Below are 16,576 nucleotides of genomic sequence, written 5' to 3'. Positions count from 1 at the left end.
AGAGAAGGAAGAAGAGGAGACATGCTCATGGGGAGTTTTGTGCCCTGAACACATTATCTGGTATAATATTGCTCAGTGCAGATTGTAGATGGATCTGTTCACTTCCTTTATGGTTCACCTCAGCATCTGTGTTTGAATTATAACAGTTTATAAATTTGATCTTTCATACATAATTTTAATATTTCTCGTAAATATTGTTTAGGTTAGTGGGAATTCTAGCAGAAGCAGAAAGTTTTTAATAGTTGCAATGATCATAATGTCTTTTAACAAAATTATATTTGGAGCTAGTAAACTAAAGGCTTACATATTTTGATTGGTATAAACAGCTTTGTTTATATAAAACTTTAGTTGGTCAAAACAGTTAAGCTAATTTTACAAATAGGTCATAGTCTTATCAAGTAAGCTATTTTAGATATAATAGAGGTTTGAAAGCTTTCACATAAGAACACTTTCTTTCCCTGGTGAGTTGCTTCTACCTCTCTAATGTCAGAACATAGTTTTGGAAGAGAAGTAGTGAATCTATCTCAGTGTTATGTTTTAGGTATATTTCAGTGAATTTGGAAACTATAATAATTGTTTCAGACACCTAAAGTAAGTGTCATCTTAGTGTCCATGTCATGAGCCCAGAGTCATTTTATAGGTACATTTGAAGTTAAGAAGAGATTAATATTTCGTTGTAACTACACAGCCTCAGATGGATTAGTAGTTCAACCTATTATCTCGTAGTAGTTATAATGGATTCACAAAAGTAGCACTGGGTGGCTTGGTGTGTTGCTGTGATATGATTTCATTGCTGCTATCTTAGTAAAAGACACTATTTTTTGGTTAATAATCTTAAATATTGATACTGTAAAAAAAAATTAGGTTAAATTTGTACTCCAGTAAAATTGATCTTTTATACAAAACCTTTAATATACTTTTCATTATGTTAAAAGTTTAATGACCAGAAAGCACTATTTTCTAATCATGTAATGCTCCTTTTACCTTTCATTTATTAAAAAATTGTTCATTTTAAAATTAGTATTGCTGTGACATAGATTTTTATATAATTGTGAGTTTATTTGAGCAATTCATTTCCATGGAAACATAAAGTTTGTTATGGGAGCCACAATTCAATGGGATTAATTTCAGTGGGAGCACAGTTTTGAAATAGAAGTTAACAAAGGTGATAATGGCTTTTAACAAAATCATATTCACAGTACGGTAAAGGTTTTTAAATTACTTTTAATATAATGTCAGTATGTATGTTCATAACTTTTAAGATACATGAAGCTTTTATTAATATAATATTTTAAAAGATGACCTAATTTTACTAAAGAGATTTTGATATTTATAAATCATAAAATTATAAAATTATAAATATTTATAAAGTATTTATATGGGCAAGGAATTGCTGGAAAATGTTAATAAGGTCTTCTAGAACTTGTCATTTACTTTGTTAGAAAAACATATATAAATATTTAGTTGCCTCTTTTGGGGGGCGGTTATGAGAATTATAAGAATTCAGCCACATGTGGTGGCACATGCCTATAATCCCAGCACTTGGGAGGCTGAGGCAGAAGGATTACAAGTTTGAGGTGAGCCTAAGCAATTTAGCAGTCCAAGGCTATGTATGAGACCCTGTCTCAGAACAGACAAAAAACCAGGAAGAAGAACTGAAAATTCATCACAGTATTGATTTATATTTTTAATTAATTTATCCTACCCCTTTCTTTTTGTCATTTAAAGTATATTCTTTCTCAATTTTCTTTTGTTAAAGAAACAAATGCCAGGAGAGCTGTAGACAGAGGATATGTCCAAGTGCTTTTAACAATTTATGTAGATTGGCACCGCCATGATAATCGACATAGAAACATGCTTATTCGGAAAGGAATTTTGCAGAGCTTAAAAAGTGTTACAAACATCAAGTTGGGAAGAAAAGCCTTTATCACTGCCAATGGGATGAAGATTCTGTATAACACCTCACAAGTGAGTTGTTTTCTTCCTGTTATCCTACTTAATGTACTAATGATGATGCATCGTAAGAAAACTGAATAGTCAGAAAAGTTTACATACTATATATTTAGAAAAACTTAAATTCAGAAGGTGCAGTCATTGTCATGTGTGACCTCAGACTGAACTGAGGAAAGTGATCAGTGCACATGTCTTCCATGTGAGATTTCCCCGAGATTAAAGGATGTGTAAAAGCATCTGTTGGCAGAGAAGGCTTCCATGTAGCTGTGATTTCTAGGGTATGTAGCTGGCTGTACTTACTTTTGCACTCTCCCCTCCCAGTGTACCTGTGGCTTCTTAACAGCTGATAGGGTATTTCTGTTTTCTCTGTGTGCTCTGCATGTCTTCCTTCTGCTGGAGCCTTTTCTGCATTGGGAAGGTATAGAGGGGGAACCTGTACCTAGAAATGCTACTTCTGCCAACCATTTTAGGCATAGACATCCTTCACAGTATATTCAGTGAGACCTTTTTGAGCATCTGTAGAAGACAGTCAGGTATGGGAGATGAGGATGTTGCAGTGAAACCCTCTTGTTTTTAGAAGGCTGTAATTATAAGAATAGACATCTGACTTTTTAAAAATACCAGCCAGGTATCTTAGTTGTGCCTTTTTGGTTTTACACCTGAACAATCTCTTTGTACAGAACAGTAGTTAAGATATTGAAACACTTTTGTTTATCTTTAGTATTGTCTTTTCAAGAGCAGCGACATGTACTTATTTTTACTATCTGTAGTGCACATAGTGATGAATATTTGATATAAGAGGTTTGAGCCTTAATTTGTCATCTGTATTGATTTGCCAGATATAAAATTGGATGCTTAAAATTTTATAATGTATCAAAGTGCTGCCTAAATGTCAGTAACTGATAATAATGATGATGATGATGATGTGGCATAGTTTCAAATTCCTCTAAGCCCTAACCCTCCTGAAAATTAGATACTAGGACAGCACATCAAATTGTTTAGACCTTACGTTGGATGTTCAGCCTTTATTAATAAGGTGACTCGCCACCTTCTGAAAGATGCCATTGTGTGATAACTGATAGAGTTCTGAGAAAGGCTTAGTAAAATGCATGTTCCTTTTTATTTCTTAGACCTTTCTTACATTCCCGATACTTTTTCACCCTTATCCCCCATAAACTTTTCAAACATTTCATGCCCTAGACTTGCTGAATGTCCCCTAGGTTGTTCATATAGGGCCGTGGTGGTGACCCTGTGGCACGTGTGTGGCTGCGGGCTATTTGTTATCATTGAAAGCTCTAAAAGGCTCTATATCACTGATACTTAGTATTCCAGTGGATTTTGGTGATAAAGATGGTACTGATTTCTGTATAGCTAAAATATTTAGGGAAAATTTGCTACATGAAGTTATTATTTACATTATGTACTTCTGAACAGTAAACTTACTTTATAATTATCCTGTATTAAAATACTGTTTTTTGCAGTGTTTGTCTCTAGAAAATCAATGTATTAATTTCGGAGGTAATATAAAATTGGTTTAGCTATTTACCAAAGGCACATTCTTTTTTTTTTTTTTTCTTTTAAAAAAACAGGAGTGTTTGGCAGTCCGGACTCTTGATCCTCTTGTAAATACTTCCAGTCTGATAATGAGGAAGTGTTTCCCCAAAAATCGCCTGCCACTTCCAACAATTAAAAGTTCTTTCCATTTCCAGTTACCAGTTATGCCTGTGAGTGGACCTGTGGCCCAGCTTTACAGTTTACCCCCTGAAGGTAGGACCCCAAGTTCTTGCTGGCTTTCCTTAGTTCTTGGAATTTTGTGACTGTGGACATTTAAAAAAAATTTTTTTTAACATGTGTCCAACTGCTCAGCACAAAAAGGTCTTAATGAACAATATAAACTTTTATATTTTAGTTAATAAATATTTCTTTAAATATAAGGAAGAAAATCTAGTAATTAAGGGGAAATAACAGGGTGTGTTGTGTGTATGGAAAAGTGAATTGTGAAAAACTGTAAGCATTATATAGGAATATAAGTTGATAATTTATATAAATTTTTAAAATATAAGATAGTGGCATTACATGTTTAGGTAATTATGTTTGGTTTTACATTTGTCGCTTTTTTCTCAAGTTAAAAAATATCCAGTCCAAAATTGTTACGGTTTATACTTAACAAAACCTTACAAGTAGCTTACTTGGAGAAATATGTGAAATTATCATAGAGAGGCTGTCATTTTCTGTATATTACTGTAAGTAAGTAGTAAAGGAAGTAAGCATTTAAACTTCTTAATGTGAGAAAAATATACATAGCAAAATGAAAAAGGGAAAGTTGTGTTGACTGTTAAGTTTATGACTTTTCTCCAAAGAAGTAAATCTTTTATTTATATAAAATACATGAAGTAGATGCTTTAAAAGAAGTATCTATAATTAGTTTTACTACCCTTAATGTAGATTTATTAATGGAATATGTCAGTAGGGAATGGTGTTATTATATTTTAAAAATATTTAGTTATTAAAGCACAAGTTTGGTTGACACAAAGTAGATGGATAAATGAAAGGAATTCCATCTGAAATTACCAACAGATTTTGAAAATATGGAAAAATCTGTCCCAAATCTGAAAACTAGGTCAGAGGGTATCCTCCTGAAATAAACATAGAATACAGAACAAATATGGTAGAGAAATGAATACATTAAGGAAAGTGTCAAGTTCATATCCCCTCCCACAGTGTAATCTGGGTCTCCAAAGTGAGATGCTACCAGCACCTCATTTGGAGGGATAATCAGAGGGTGGTTGAAATCTCTTTATCCTCCATGTCTCCACGTAGGACTCTGGGAGTGTAAATTACGGATGTTTAAATGGTGATTCTAACTGGTACAAAGCCAGTGAGGCCTTCCTATGATGCAGCAGGTAGTTATACCAGGAAAGATATAGCCCGTAGTGTTCTTTATTTAGTGTCCAGATTAATGGATAGACCAATAATGCAGTGAATTCACCAAATGTAGGAAAAAAATGAGAGAGGCACTATTTTTCCATTAGGTCCTTTTATGTGTGAGTCTCTGACTTGATGAATCAATAAACTGGAAATGTAGATTTACATTTTCTAACAAGACTTCTTAATTAGGTTGTGAGAGGAAGATTCTAATAACTGTAGAGGCACAAAGAAAATACTCTCATTCTGTTTTCAATTGTTTTCTCACATATCAGACTGCATTACATGTATCAAAGTCTTTGTTATTTTTTGTATGCTCCACTAGAATAGCCTGAGTTGTTTCTACTCATAGTTCTAACACCAAATATGTAGGTTGGTTTTCTCTCATACCAACAAATTCTCCACTTCTCTGGGCACCAGGTGGGTGTTGTACAGTTCAGTTCAATCCTAACACTACCTGGAGTTAGCATAAACCCCATAGGTTTAGGGGTGCTATCCCATAAGACTGCTCCTACTTTGGATGCCAGTAACAAAATTGGTGGGGGAGTTCTTACAGCCCACTAGTCAATGTTGATGGTTTGCTTTAATGGCTGACATAATTCAGACACACTCTTTGCTTACTAGTATGTTTTCAGGGTTACAGTTGATAGGTGAAGAGATGGATAGGATCAGGTACAGGAAGAGATGTGGACTCATGCTCTCTTCAGGCACATCACTTTCCTAGCACCTTGGTGTGTTCACTAACCCCCAAACTCTCTGTGTACTATCATTTAAGGTTTTTGTGATTTGATCAGTCATGATCGATCAAATCATTGACTATTGGTGAGCAACTCAATCTCAGCTCATCTTTTCTTCTTGGAGGTTGAGTAATGCTGAAGTTCAACCCCTCTAAACCTGCCTTCATGTTTTTAGCCCCCAGCTTCTGCCTTGAATCTCTGTTGGATTCCACCATGAGTTTTATGCTCGTTAGAAGGAAAGCTGCTCCTATCTCCTGATTCCAAGGGATTTAGCCGCTGTGTGCCATGAGCAGGGACAATGACGGAATATATGTTTATCACAATAGAACTGTTGTTTTTTTCTTCATTGTATCTTTAACATCTGTTAGATTACATGGGCCATAATAAAGGTTCATTTAGTACTTGTTGAATGAATGCAGTTGTCCTCAAGACTTGGCTTTCTCAAATGTTAAATGCCAGAAGATAGTGAAGTAGTATCGATGGAGGTTTAAAGAAAAAAGGTTCTGACTCAAGATTTCTGAATCTTTATTAGTTTCCAACATCTGTGGAGGTGTTACATTCTTAGAAACATAAGGGAACAGAATATATTATTCAGGTACCCTTACTGAAGTGATTATGTGAAATACTATTTCAGCCAGTCAAGTGATGGGTTAAAAATGTTAATGCAGAAGACACAGTAGAATACTAATTGTATTAACCATTATTACCTGTTTAACTATGTAATAGTAAATATTGGTAAAAGTCCTACAATACACAGTTATCATAAACTGAGTCTGTTACAAAAATACGTTAAATCTATATCAATAGATTACTATTCTTGCATTTCTAAAATGATATAGAAATATGTATTCTCAACTATAAAGAAATGTAAACATTATGTACTGCAAATGTACTAATAAAAAATCAAAAAGAAAGAATTGGACAGAGATCCTTAAACTGAGGTTCAGTGAACCATAGGATACATGGATGAACTTCAGAGACTATGAACACTTTGAAATTTTGTGTAAAATTATTTATTTTTTTCCCTTGGAAAAAATTCTTGAACGGATCACTCTCTGGAACATAAAAGCAAGGAAATTTCAGATACACAAAAACCCTGAGCAAGCTAAGTACAAAGCAAGTACAAGTAAATCAGTTCCATTAATTAGCAATCTAAATGGATAAAACACTCCAATTAGAAGAAAAGGGACTTAAAATGGGTTAATAAATGAAATTCACCTAGCTAATACTTGCTGGACTTGAAACAGCAGGGTGGAAAATTTGAAAATAAACAGAGTGGCAAATGTATATGTTACTCCTAGTCCAAAAGAAGGGAGGAAGACATCTTCTAATACAAAATATAAATACAGAAGAAAAAAATGTATAAAACAAGACAGCAAAGGTTATTTTATACACTCTAAGATAACACATGTTACAAATAATAGAACAAAAATAGATAAAAGTTATAATCTTTGGAATGACAAGGATAAATTGATGGAAACATAGTGTTATTGTACCTCTAAATCCTTGTCATATTACATAGAGGGGATTAAATCAATCTAAGTAAATGCTAAATATAAGCCCCAGTAAATTTGAATATATGATTGAAGTGGACAATGTTATAGGGAAATATGGATAATCAAATTGATTTAAATAATAAACAAGTTGACTATGCAATCAGGTTTCTTCATTGAAGAAGACACTCTGTGCTGATGATGTCATAGATTAGTTCTCTCAACTTCCAAGAAATTTCCCTATTCTTTATTTTCCAGCACGTAGGAAAATAAAGGAAAGTTTAGAAGCTAGCACGATGCTGCAAAACTTGGTAAGAATAACCTGAAACAACCTGTAGATCAACGTCACTCCTCAAAATAAATATCAAAATTTTAAAATGCTAACAAACTTAAGAATTAGCAACTTAATTGAGCAGTGTTTTTCATGTCTAGGACACTTGGGCCAAGTAAGGATTATTTTTAGGAAAGTAAGTTCACCATATTAGTAGACGTATAATAAAATTTATTATCAGTAGGTCAAAGGAAGGAAAAGATCATTGGCTTCAAGAGATTTCATAAAAATGCATGTCAGTTCCAGGTACAGTTTATTAAGGAAATCAGAAATGTTTTCAGAACAATCTGAGTACTATTAATATCAGAAATAGTAATGAAATCTTAAGAGGATGCCTCTCTCAACCATTTTAATTTAATATCATTTTGAAAGCTCTAGCTAAATCTATAAGACAGGGAAAAGAAAGGTTTTAACTGTTAAAAAGTGAGATATATCATTAGCTATGGAGAATAATATACTATTACGTATGAATTGTAAAACATGGCTTAGACAAAATAAAACACTAGTTACAAGAAAAATGAATGAAGTTATTCTGTATGTGTGTGTATATACCTACACATTTATATGTGCACAGCCTATTGCAAACAGGAAAAAAGAAATATATAAATATCCACACATCTATATAGCTGTGTGTGTTTAACAAAAACCAATTAAAAGACATAAAGGGAAAGTAGATCACATTTACAGGAGTAAGGCAACACCAAAAATAAACTCCTTGGATATAGTTTACAAATCCTTATAGAAAACCTTCACTCCTTTCTTCTAATGGTTACATCATGTGGATGTAGTATCATTTGTTTAGTTAGTGTCCTGCTGATAGATATTTAAGTTGTATATTTCTTGTTTGTTTTGTTTCTTTCTGGTTTTTTTTGAGACAAGCTCACTATGTATTCCAGGCTGGCCTCGAAGCCAGTCTGGCTTTAAATTCAAAATCTTCTTGCTTCACCCCCCCAGTCCCAAGTGCTGGGATTATAGATATACACCACCATGCCTGGCTATATTCTCTTTTTATTATTAAACGAGTCAGAGGCATTCTGAAATAAAAAATAATAATTTTGATTTATAGTCTCTGGTTTTAACTGTCTGATTAAGTTGTAGTAATTTATATTATTGGCAGTGGTATAAGAATACCATTGGATTTTTAGGATAGGTAAGAAGGTCTCAACCCTCTAAGTTATGCATTTTACATCTGAATAAGAAATCTGAAGGAAAATAGCATATAAAGGAAAATATTTGACAAATTTGGCCTGAAAGTAAAGGCATGTTTTGTCTGTGAGGCTGAACTGTGTTTTCCCCATCCCTGTCTGTGCAGTCATTTTTCCTGTTCGCAATAGCCTTTTCTGCAGTCCTTTAATTTTTTTCCTTATGAGTTCTTTTGTCTCCCCTCTCTTTCTCCAAGTGTTAGTTTTCTCCATTTATCCATGACTTTCTGCTGTTACCACATAGGCATAAATAGATCCTGGCCACCATATGAATACTTACACTTTTTTTTTTTTTTGGTGCTATTTTCAAAAGAATTTGAGGTCTCAAACTCAAAAGAGTTTGGTGTCTGTATTAGTTACTGAGCTGCTGTTACAGAGGCCCTGTAGTCTACTCAAACAGCAATAGTCATAAACATTTTTATAACACATACTGTTTGCCTGACAGCACATACATATGTATATATATGGTACAGTGTGTGTATATATATATATATATATGTATGTATATGTACATATAAAATCATTTAGTGCTCAGAAGAACACTATGAGTAGGCATCTCCATTTTATAGATGAGGAATCTAAGGCACAAATCTTATGTGACTTGCTCAACATGAAATATCTAGCAAGATGGAGAATCAAACTTTGAATTCAGGAATTCAAGAATTCTGTCTCCAGAGTCCTTTTGCCCTGCCATTAAAAGAGAAGTTGACCCTTTACCCCTGCTCTGACCCACATCCCCCCCTATCTAGCTAGAATATAGGCAGATAATCCTTGGGTAGTAGATTTCTGTTGTACTAGGTTATCAAAAAATGTTTTCATTGTCTGTTATCATAAAATTACGTGCACATTGAAATGAGAATGAAAAAAATGGAGAGGGCAATTTTCTTTTTAAAGAATGTGACTTAGAATTTGTATTTATCACTTTGCATCATGTACCATTGACCAGTAGTTATTGGTATGTATGGCTGTAACTACTTCCAGGGAGGTTGGAAGCCCAGTAACTAACACACAGGGCTTCTGTTCCAAAAAGCAAGAAAAGAAGTACATACAATAGGACGACAGTCAGTAATCTTTGCTCTACATCACATTGGAAAGGGAGTTTGGGAAACTGTCTTTAAAGAAGCATTTTCTATCTTGTTTAAAAGCACTGAGCCTTACTGTATAGTCTTATAGACTCTTGTGCTCTTGTTCCTTTGTTTCCCCTACATCCACAGCCCATGTCCTTTTTCATTCAGTCCCTGGGTTTTTCTTTAATGTGTATCCTTTCCCTTTACTGCTGCATTTTCCTTCTTATTGATTGGCCCTGCTCTATCCATATACTCCCTTGATCACACCTGTCAGAGTGCTCTTGAAAATGCAAGTCCTTCTCATTCTATCACTTATTCTTTCTCAGTTATTTTCCTCTTGAATTCTCAATTCTTTCCTTCTGTAGGTTAAAAGTCTAAACTAAACTTGGCCTACTATATTAATCCTCCATTTGTTCTCATTCTTATTTGCTTGTTAGTACTTTCTCAAGCATATTATGCATGCTACTTCTACTTATTTTTCAAAGACATCTTCTCACTTCTTTATCTTAGTGTTATTTCTATTTTAAAAGGCACACTCACCCCTTTCTGTTCATATAGAAATATGTTATAATTTCTTTAAGAAATTGCTTAAATATGATCTGTTATGCAAAGTGATCAACACCTTGTTTTTAAACAATTTGCAACTGGTTTCTGCTCTGATTTTCCCATGGCAGTTTGAAGATTATGGCTTTATTAGCATTTATCTTCTGTATTATATTTACTTGTTTACTCCTTTCTACTTTTTACTCAGTGAGTTCCCTGAGGGCCGGGATTATATTAATATATTTTAAAAATTCCCAGTACACAACACAGTACATGGCACACAGTTATTGGAATGAATAGCAGGGGAATTATAAGGGATCAGATGCGGCATTGAAATTTATCATGAATTGGAAACAGGATGTTTTATTCTGGTTCTAGAAACATAAAATATTTTTTAAAGCTGAGGTTGTTAGCAAAAAGCTCACTTATTTTTACAGTGCTTTTCAGATTTTAAAGCACTTTCACATATTATTTCATAGGTTTTTTCAGTAGCTGGAACAATCTTAGACATTTTTAATAAGAAATCTCATTTGCTTTTTTCCCGGTGATTGAAATACTTATGTATTATAAAATTTACATACAGATATATATATATATATATACACTTTTTTAGACATGCGTGTTTTAGAATTCCTACCTCTGACCTACTTATAGCACGTTTTGTATCACAGTGGATGACGTAGTAGATGAAAGTGATGACAACGATGATATTGATTTAGAACCTGAAAATGAAATCGAAAATGAAGACGACCTAGATCAGAATTTTAAGGTTAGTGAATTTTTATCATTAGTCAGCTTTATAAGCTGTGTACTTCATTTATAAAAAAGAGATCTGGTAAGTCTATGTAATGGCATTTAATTTGTTGCTTTGTGGATAATTATGGACTGCATGATTGGAGGGCAAATGTTGCCTTAAATTTGTTGGGCTGAAAAAAGGCTAATGTAACTTTTTTCATTCCTTTGGAGCAGAAAGATTTTATTTAACCTTCTGCCTCAGATTTTGAAATTTAAGAGAATCTAAGGAGCCTAAGGATAGTGGTTTGAGCTCCATTGTGACAGCTTATTCCCAAATCCAATATCCTGTGTCTGCCATTCTTTGGGGATATAAAAATAGTAGGAAAATAGTTTATAACTGATGTATTTTTATAAGAATTCTTATAATGATTCTTCATACTGGACCATTTATCTAATGATTCTTTTGTTAATTGGAAAAGGGAAAAGTAGTGTATTAATTGAGAAAATATAGTTATTGTCGCATGAGATATAGGTAAAAGAAGCAGGTGACTTTTCAGATTTTATGGTACTTCTGGTACTTGGTTTTGTTTTATTTAGTGTTAGAGGGGACCACTAAACTGTATGAAGAAAAATGGTCTCTGATTGATTAACCATTTTGCTTATTGCTTGGTTTTTTGGGGGAGAGGGTATTATTTGACTTGCTGCTTGGGTGTTTTAATTTTTTTTAAATCTTAGATTACTGCATTACAATTGGAGTATACTGAGGCTTCTGGATCTTAACATATTGCAAGATTTCTATCCTAATAGCAAGTAGAGAACAAATTTTGTTGTAAGCATGATTACCAAGGTAATCAGTGCTTTGCAAAATTGTCAAATTAGTCTGTCTTCTGGCATTAAGAAGGCAAATAACGTAGGCTCTGATGGATAACTGCATTTTTGGTTCTGAGTCTGATAGAATGAAGATAGTAAGTTCCAAGATAGAGTTTAAATTACCAACATAAAATTTTCCTTGGATAACAAGAAGAATATTAAAAAGTGACTGTTTGGATTCTTGGAAAGTGAATGTTGGGGAGTAGTAAAATTTCCCAGATTAATACTAAATTTTCTAGGTTAATCTCTTTAAAATGTTGTATTTTGGAAAACTTTTTTATTCAGTGTTTATTAAAAACAAAGTATATTCAGTATGTTTTTCATGTTCAGTTTTCATTAAAAATATCTGTTTTGGGGGTGCTTTGGAGATGTGAAGAATAGAGTGGAGAAATAGAACTCAGTAGAAATAAAAACAATGGCTGATTTTGCTCCTAGAAAATTAGCATGTACGGATGCATACGCGCTTTAAAAAAATTCTAACCATTTGCAGGTAAGTTACATATATCATGTGTCATGCTCCTTTACCCATAAATGCACCAGTATACCATATTACAGCTGAAACTTCCTAAGTTCATAATGATGAGGCTTTTATCAAGTCTGCCATCTACATTCCATTTTTCAGTTGATCTTATCATTTTTTTGCGAGAGTTTTTCTTTATAGGCAAATATTTTTTAGACAGCCACTGTGTAAGGCTGTATTTTCACAAAATAATATTAAACATTAACAGGTATAATTAGGGAAAATAATTTTTGTATTTTCTTATTTTTGAAGCATTTCCTATTTATTAGATGCTAATCATGAAAATTATATTACTGGTTCGTAATCTGTAACTTAAAAATAGCTAAAATTACAACTTATATAATAATTATACAATGATACAGTGATTGGCATATTAGCTACATGTATATAAGGATTGAGGCATAGTAAAATAAATTTGCTTTAAGGCTAAAAAATTAGTTCATGTATAGTAAGATAAATAGAACATTAAAATGAGTACCAATTAAAAATCAGTAGTGGTCTTATTATCTCTCTTTAATTATCTGTGAAGATCACATTGAGTTTGTCTTTGTGTGAGGCCAATTGTTGGGAACCCTAGAAATTAGCTTGGATGCTGTGTACACTGAGCCTGCCCTCTTTCCCAGGTGCAGTGGCTCTTCTCGGAGGCACACACAGATGAGATTCATCCTGGATGCATATCTACTTTCTCCAAAGATATGTTTTTAAATTTACCATTGTCTTTCCTAAAGGGGCATGAAGATTAGGTCTGGCAGTTTTACCACTCCTTACTTTTTTCTCCTAAAAAAGAGAGTCAGTGGTACCACTGAGCTTTTTTAAGGCCCCTTTCTTTACCATGACATGTAAGTGTGTGACATCCCACAGTCTGTGTGAGGCAGTGCATCATACTGGCCAACACTGTGTGCTCTGGCATTGTTCAACTTTTGCATCCTGGCTTCTCTCTTTGAAAGGTGTAAACTAATAGCAAGCTCCTTAACCTATGTATTGTTTTCAGTTAAACGAAGGTAATGATATTATCTACTTTAGCCTTCTTATGCAAATTAAATTAGCTTCATATATTTTTAGTGCTCACTGTTAGCTGTTTTGTTTATTACCACCATTAATATGTACATACACGTGTGTGTGTATATATATATATATATGTATATTATATATATGTTTTTCAATTCAGCTTTTTTAAGTTTTATTGCCTTTTAAAATGTGCAACATGCCGGACGTGGTGGCACATGCCTGTAATTCCAGCACTCAGGAGGCTGAGGTAGGAGGTTTGCTGTGAGTTTGAGGCCAGCCTGAACTACATAGCAAGAGTCTGTCTCAAAAACCAATAAAATAAAATGAAATAAAATTTGTGATATGATGGCATTTAGAGAGATTGAGAAGAGCATACTTTAATCTTGATCATGACATAGATTTTTTTTTTGTCATGAAGAATCAAATCCCCTGTTACATTAGAATAACCATGAAAAAAGAAAAACCTGACAATAACAATCCAAAAACAATAAACAAATCTCAATTTATATAAAATTGTTACAACCTTTATTTAATTAGTATTTTCTCTAGTTGTACCTTTAAAAAACTGGTGACATGCTATTTTTATTATTTCAGAATGATGATATTGAAACAGATATTAACAAATTAAAACCACAGCAAGTACCAGGACGAACAATAGATGAACTAAAAATGTATGAACACCTCTTCCCTGAGCTTGTTGATGATTTCCAGGTAAATACTAATAAAATTTCTTTTTCTTTTCTTCCTTAGGCTAGAATGAAACTAGAGTTGCTTTTCTGAGTGACTAAAAATAATTATGTTGACATTCTGAGCTGCAAATTGTTTATCTATAATGAGCAGAGGTAGACTACTTTTTAATTTTTTGTCACTTTGATCTATAATTTTTAATTGAAACTTTTTTTATTCCTTGTCTCATATTATTTAAAATTACATTCTAAAATCTCATTCGTTGTTTCTTCCAATGTTGTTCATTTAAGAGGAGCACTAAGCAAGTGCTGAGTTAAAAATACAGTCTCTGTGTTAATTTTTCTCCTTAATAGTTCACTGTGCAGGGCTGGGGATGTAGCTCAGTGGCACCAGACCTGCCTGGCAAGTGCAAGGTCTTGAGTTTGATTCCTGGTACCAAAAAAAAGTTCACTGTGTAACAGTAGTGAAAGCAGTGGGGAAAGGAGGCGGACACTTAGATGTCCTTAAGTTGATTCAGTGAAAGAGTGAAATGTTATTAGTATTTCTTATCCTCATTTTTTGCCAAAATGTAATTACTTAGCTTAGATTTCATAGCAAATAAGGTTGAATTCTTGGCAATTAGTAGATCTAGTTTCTTATTCTCACTTTATAGCCGACTTGTAGGGATACTTGGATAAATCTCTGAAACTGTCCAGGATCTTAAAACTGTATGCTTGGACTAGATAATCTTTAAGGTTTTATTAACCTTGCTAACTACCTTGCTTCCCAGATTCTGTACACTTAATTTCCAGTATTTTAAAGAAAAAGACTAATTTCATGTTGTATGTGGAAAATACAAAAGTAAATATTTGCCAGCTAGGATTTACATTTCTAATTATTCTAATTATTCAAGATTCTCTATGGGAATGAATTTATCTTTTTTGAGTAAAGTAAAGGTTGCCCTGCTTCTTGTACTTTCATGCCTTGGTGTACTCTCCATACATTTGAAGTAAATTGGAAGATACTCTGAAATTAGAAGTGATATAAGAAGGGCAGGAGTAGAGGACAAGGTAGGTGTGTGTGTGTTTTAAGAAAAAAGAAAAGATAGAATAAGAAGGCATCAAGAAGAGTGTATGAAACGATTATCTGCTATTCATCCTACAATAATTTTCAGGCTTACTGTTATTTTTAATGCATTTTATATCCAGCTAGGAACCATTTTGAGTTAAAATTCATGAGTTAGCAAATACCTCTAAATCAAGGCAGAAAAATATTGTTGGAGGTATTTGGTGTGTGTGTGTGAAGAATATACCTAATTTTTCTCTCATTTGTGTATATATAATGTGATCACAATGTGAGGCAGAAAATCACATATAGAAGACAGGATTGCAATTAGTGACCAGGAAAAGAGAAATTTTTTAAAAATAGTAAGGGACCACAAGAAATCAATCTAGCAACTACTAGATGATGCAAGAAGAATAACATAAAACTTATTGGAGTCAATGAAGAAACAGAAGAGTGTGCAAACAACATAAAAAAACTGTTCACAGAAATAATGGCAGAAAACTTCCCCAGCAGGGGAAAAGAATTTGACATACAGATAAATGAGGCATATAGGACTCCAACTAGCCATGATCAAAAACAAACAAAAAAACCCACAACCCCCCGCCCCCCATGACACCTAGTAGTTAAGATTCCAGAAACCCAACAGAAGAACATAATCCTTTAAGCAGTTAGAGAAAGAAAAAAATCACACACAAACGATACAAATGAAAGTCCATCAGAATCACAGCAGAGTTCTGAACACAAACCCTCAAGTCAAGAAGATCCTGGAGTGAAGTATTTCAATCCCTAAAAGAAAACAACCTGCAACACAGATTGATATACCCTACAAAACTATCTTTCAAAATTGATGGAGAAATAAGACACTTTCATGACAAAGAACACCTGAGGAACTTCATGAATACCAAACCAGCACTCCAAAAAATTATAAACAATATCCTAGGAAAAGACAATGAAAATCACAACCTCAGGAAACCCAGCAGAATGAATCCATCAGACAACACAAGAAATTAAATGTAAAGGGGTAGAATCCAACAACAAGAAAAGGTCATGACAAGGATAAGTCAATACATACCAGTTATAACCATCAACGATAATGGTCTCAATTCACCAATCAAATAAATGAACTGGCAGAATGGGTCATTAAGCAAGATCCAACAATATGCTGCATATAAGAAACACACTTAATTCAAAAAGAAACTCATAGACTGAAAGTTAAAGGGTGGAAAACAATACTCCATGTGACAGGAACCTGAAAAAAAGCAGGAGTAGCTATCCTCTTTGCAGATCAAGTAGATTTCAAACCAACACTGCTTAAGAGAGAAGAAGGACACTACATCCATGTAAAAGGAACAATCCAAGAGGAAGAGATGACAATCATAAATATCTATGCATCAAACACTAGTGCGCCCAACTATATAAAACAAATACTAACGGACATGAAAAGTCATATATGTACTAATA

The 16,576-nt window shown here is 33.4% G+C and overlaps 1 protein-coding gene across 19 annotated transcripts in view; it reads left to right on the top strand.

The window, feature by feature from the left end:
- Positions 1–16,576, top strand: part of Agtpbp1 (ATP/GTP binding carboxypeptidase 1) — a 205,994-nt gene that overhangs the window by 72,297 nt on the left and 117,121 nt on the right. For 15 of the 19 annotated variants that reach the window (XM_087204808.1, XM_087204799.1, XM_087204794.1 and 12 more), the window contains 4 exons: positions 1,760–1,968; positions 3,543–3,720; positions 10,923–11,020; positions 13,979–14,095. In XM_087204808.1, coding sequence (XP_087060934.1) covers positions 1,760–1,968; positions 3,543–3,720; positions 10,923–11,020; positions 13,979–14,095 — 602 coding nt within the window. The remainder of the gene's footprint in view (positions 1–1,759; positions 1,969–3,542; positions 3,721–10,922; positions 11,021–13,978; positions 14,096–16,576) is intronic. The other 4 variants (XM_087204796.1, XM_087204804.1, XM_021242610.2 and 1 more) reach the window with 1 other exon arrangement.

Source organism: Heterocephalus glaber, unplaced genomic scaffold (assembly GCF_053883595.1).
Source record: "Heterocephalus glaber isolate CG9 unplaced genomic scaffold, H.glaber_assembly_v1.0 deba00000546, whole genome shotgun sequence".
Classification (NCBI taxonomy): Eukaryota; Metazoa; Chordata; class Mammalia; order Rodentia; family Bathyergidae; genus Heterocephalus; species Heterocephalus glaber.
The sequence above is the reverse complement of the archived record's forward strand: the minus strand, read 5'-3'. Positions and strand labels throughout refer to the sequence as shown.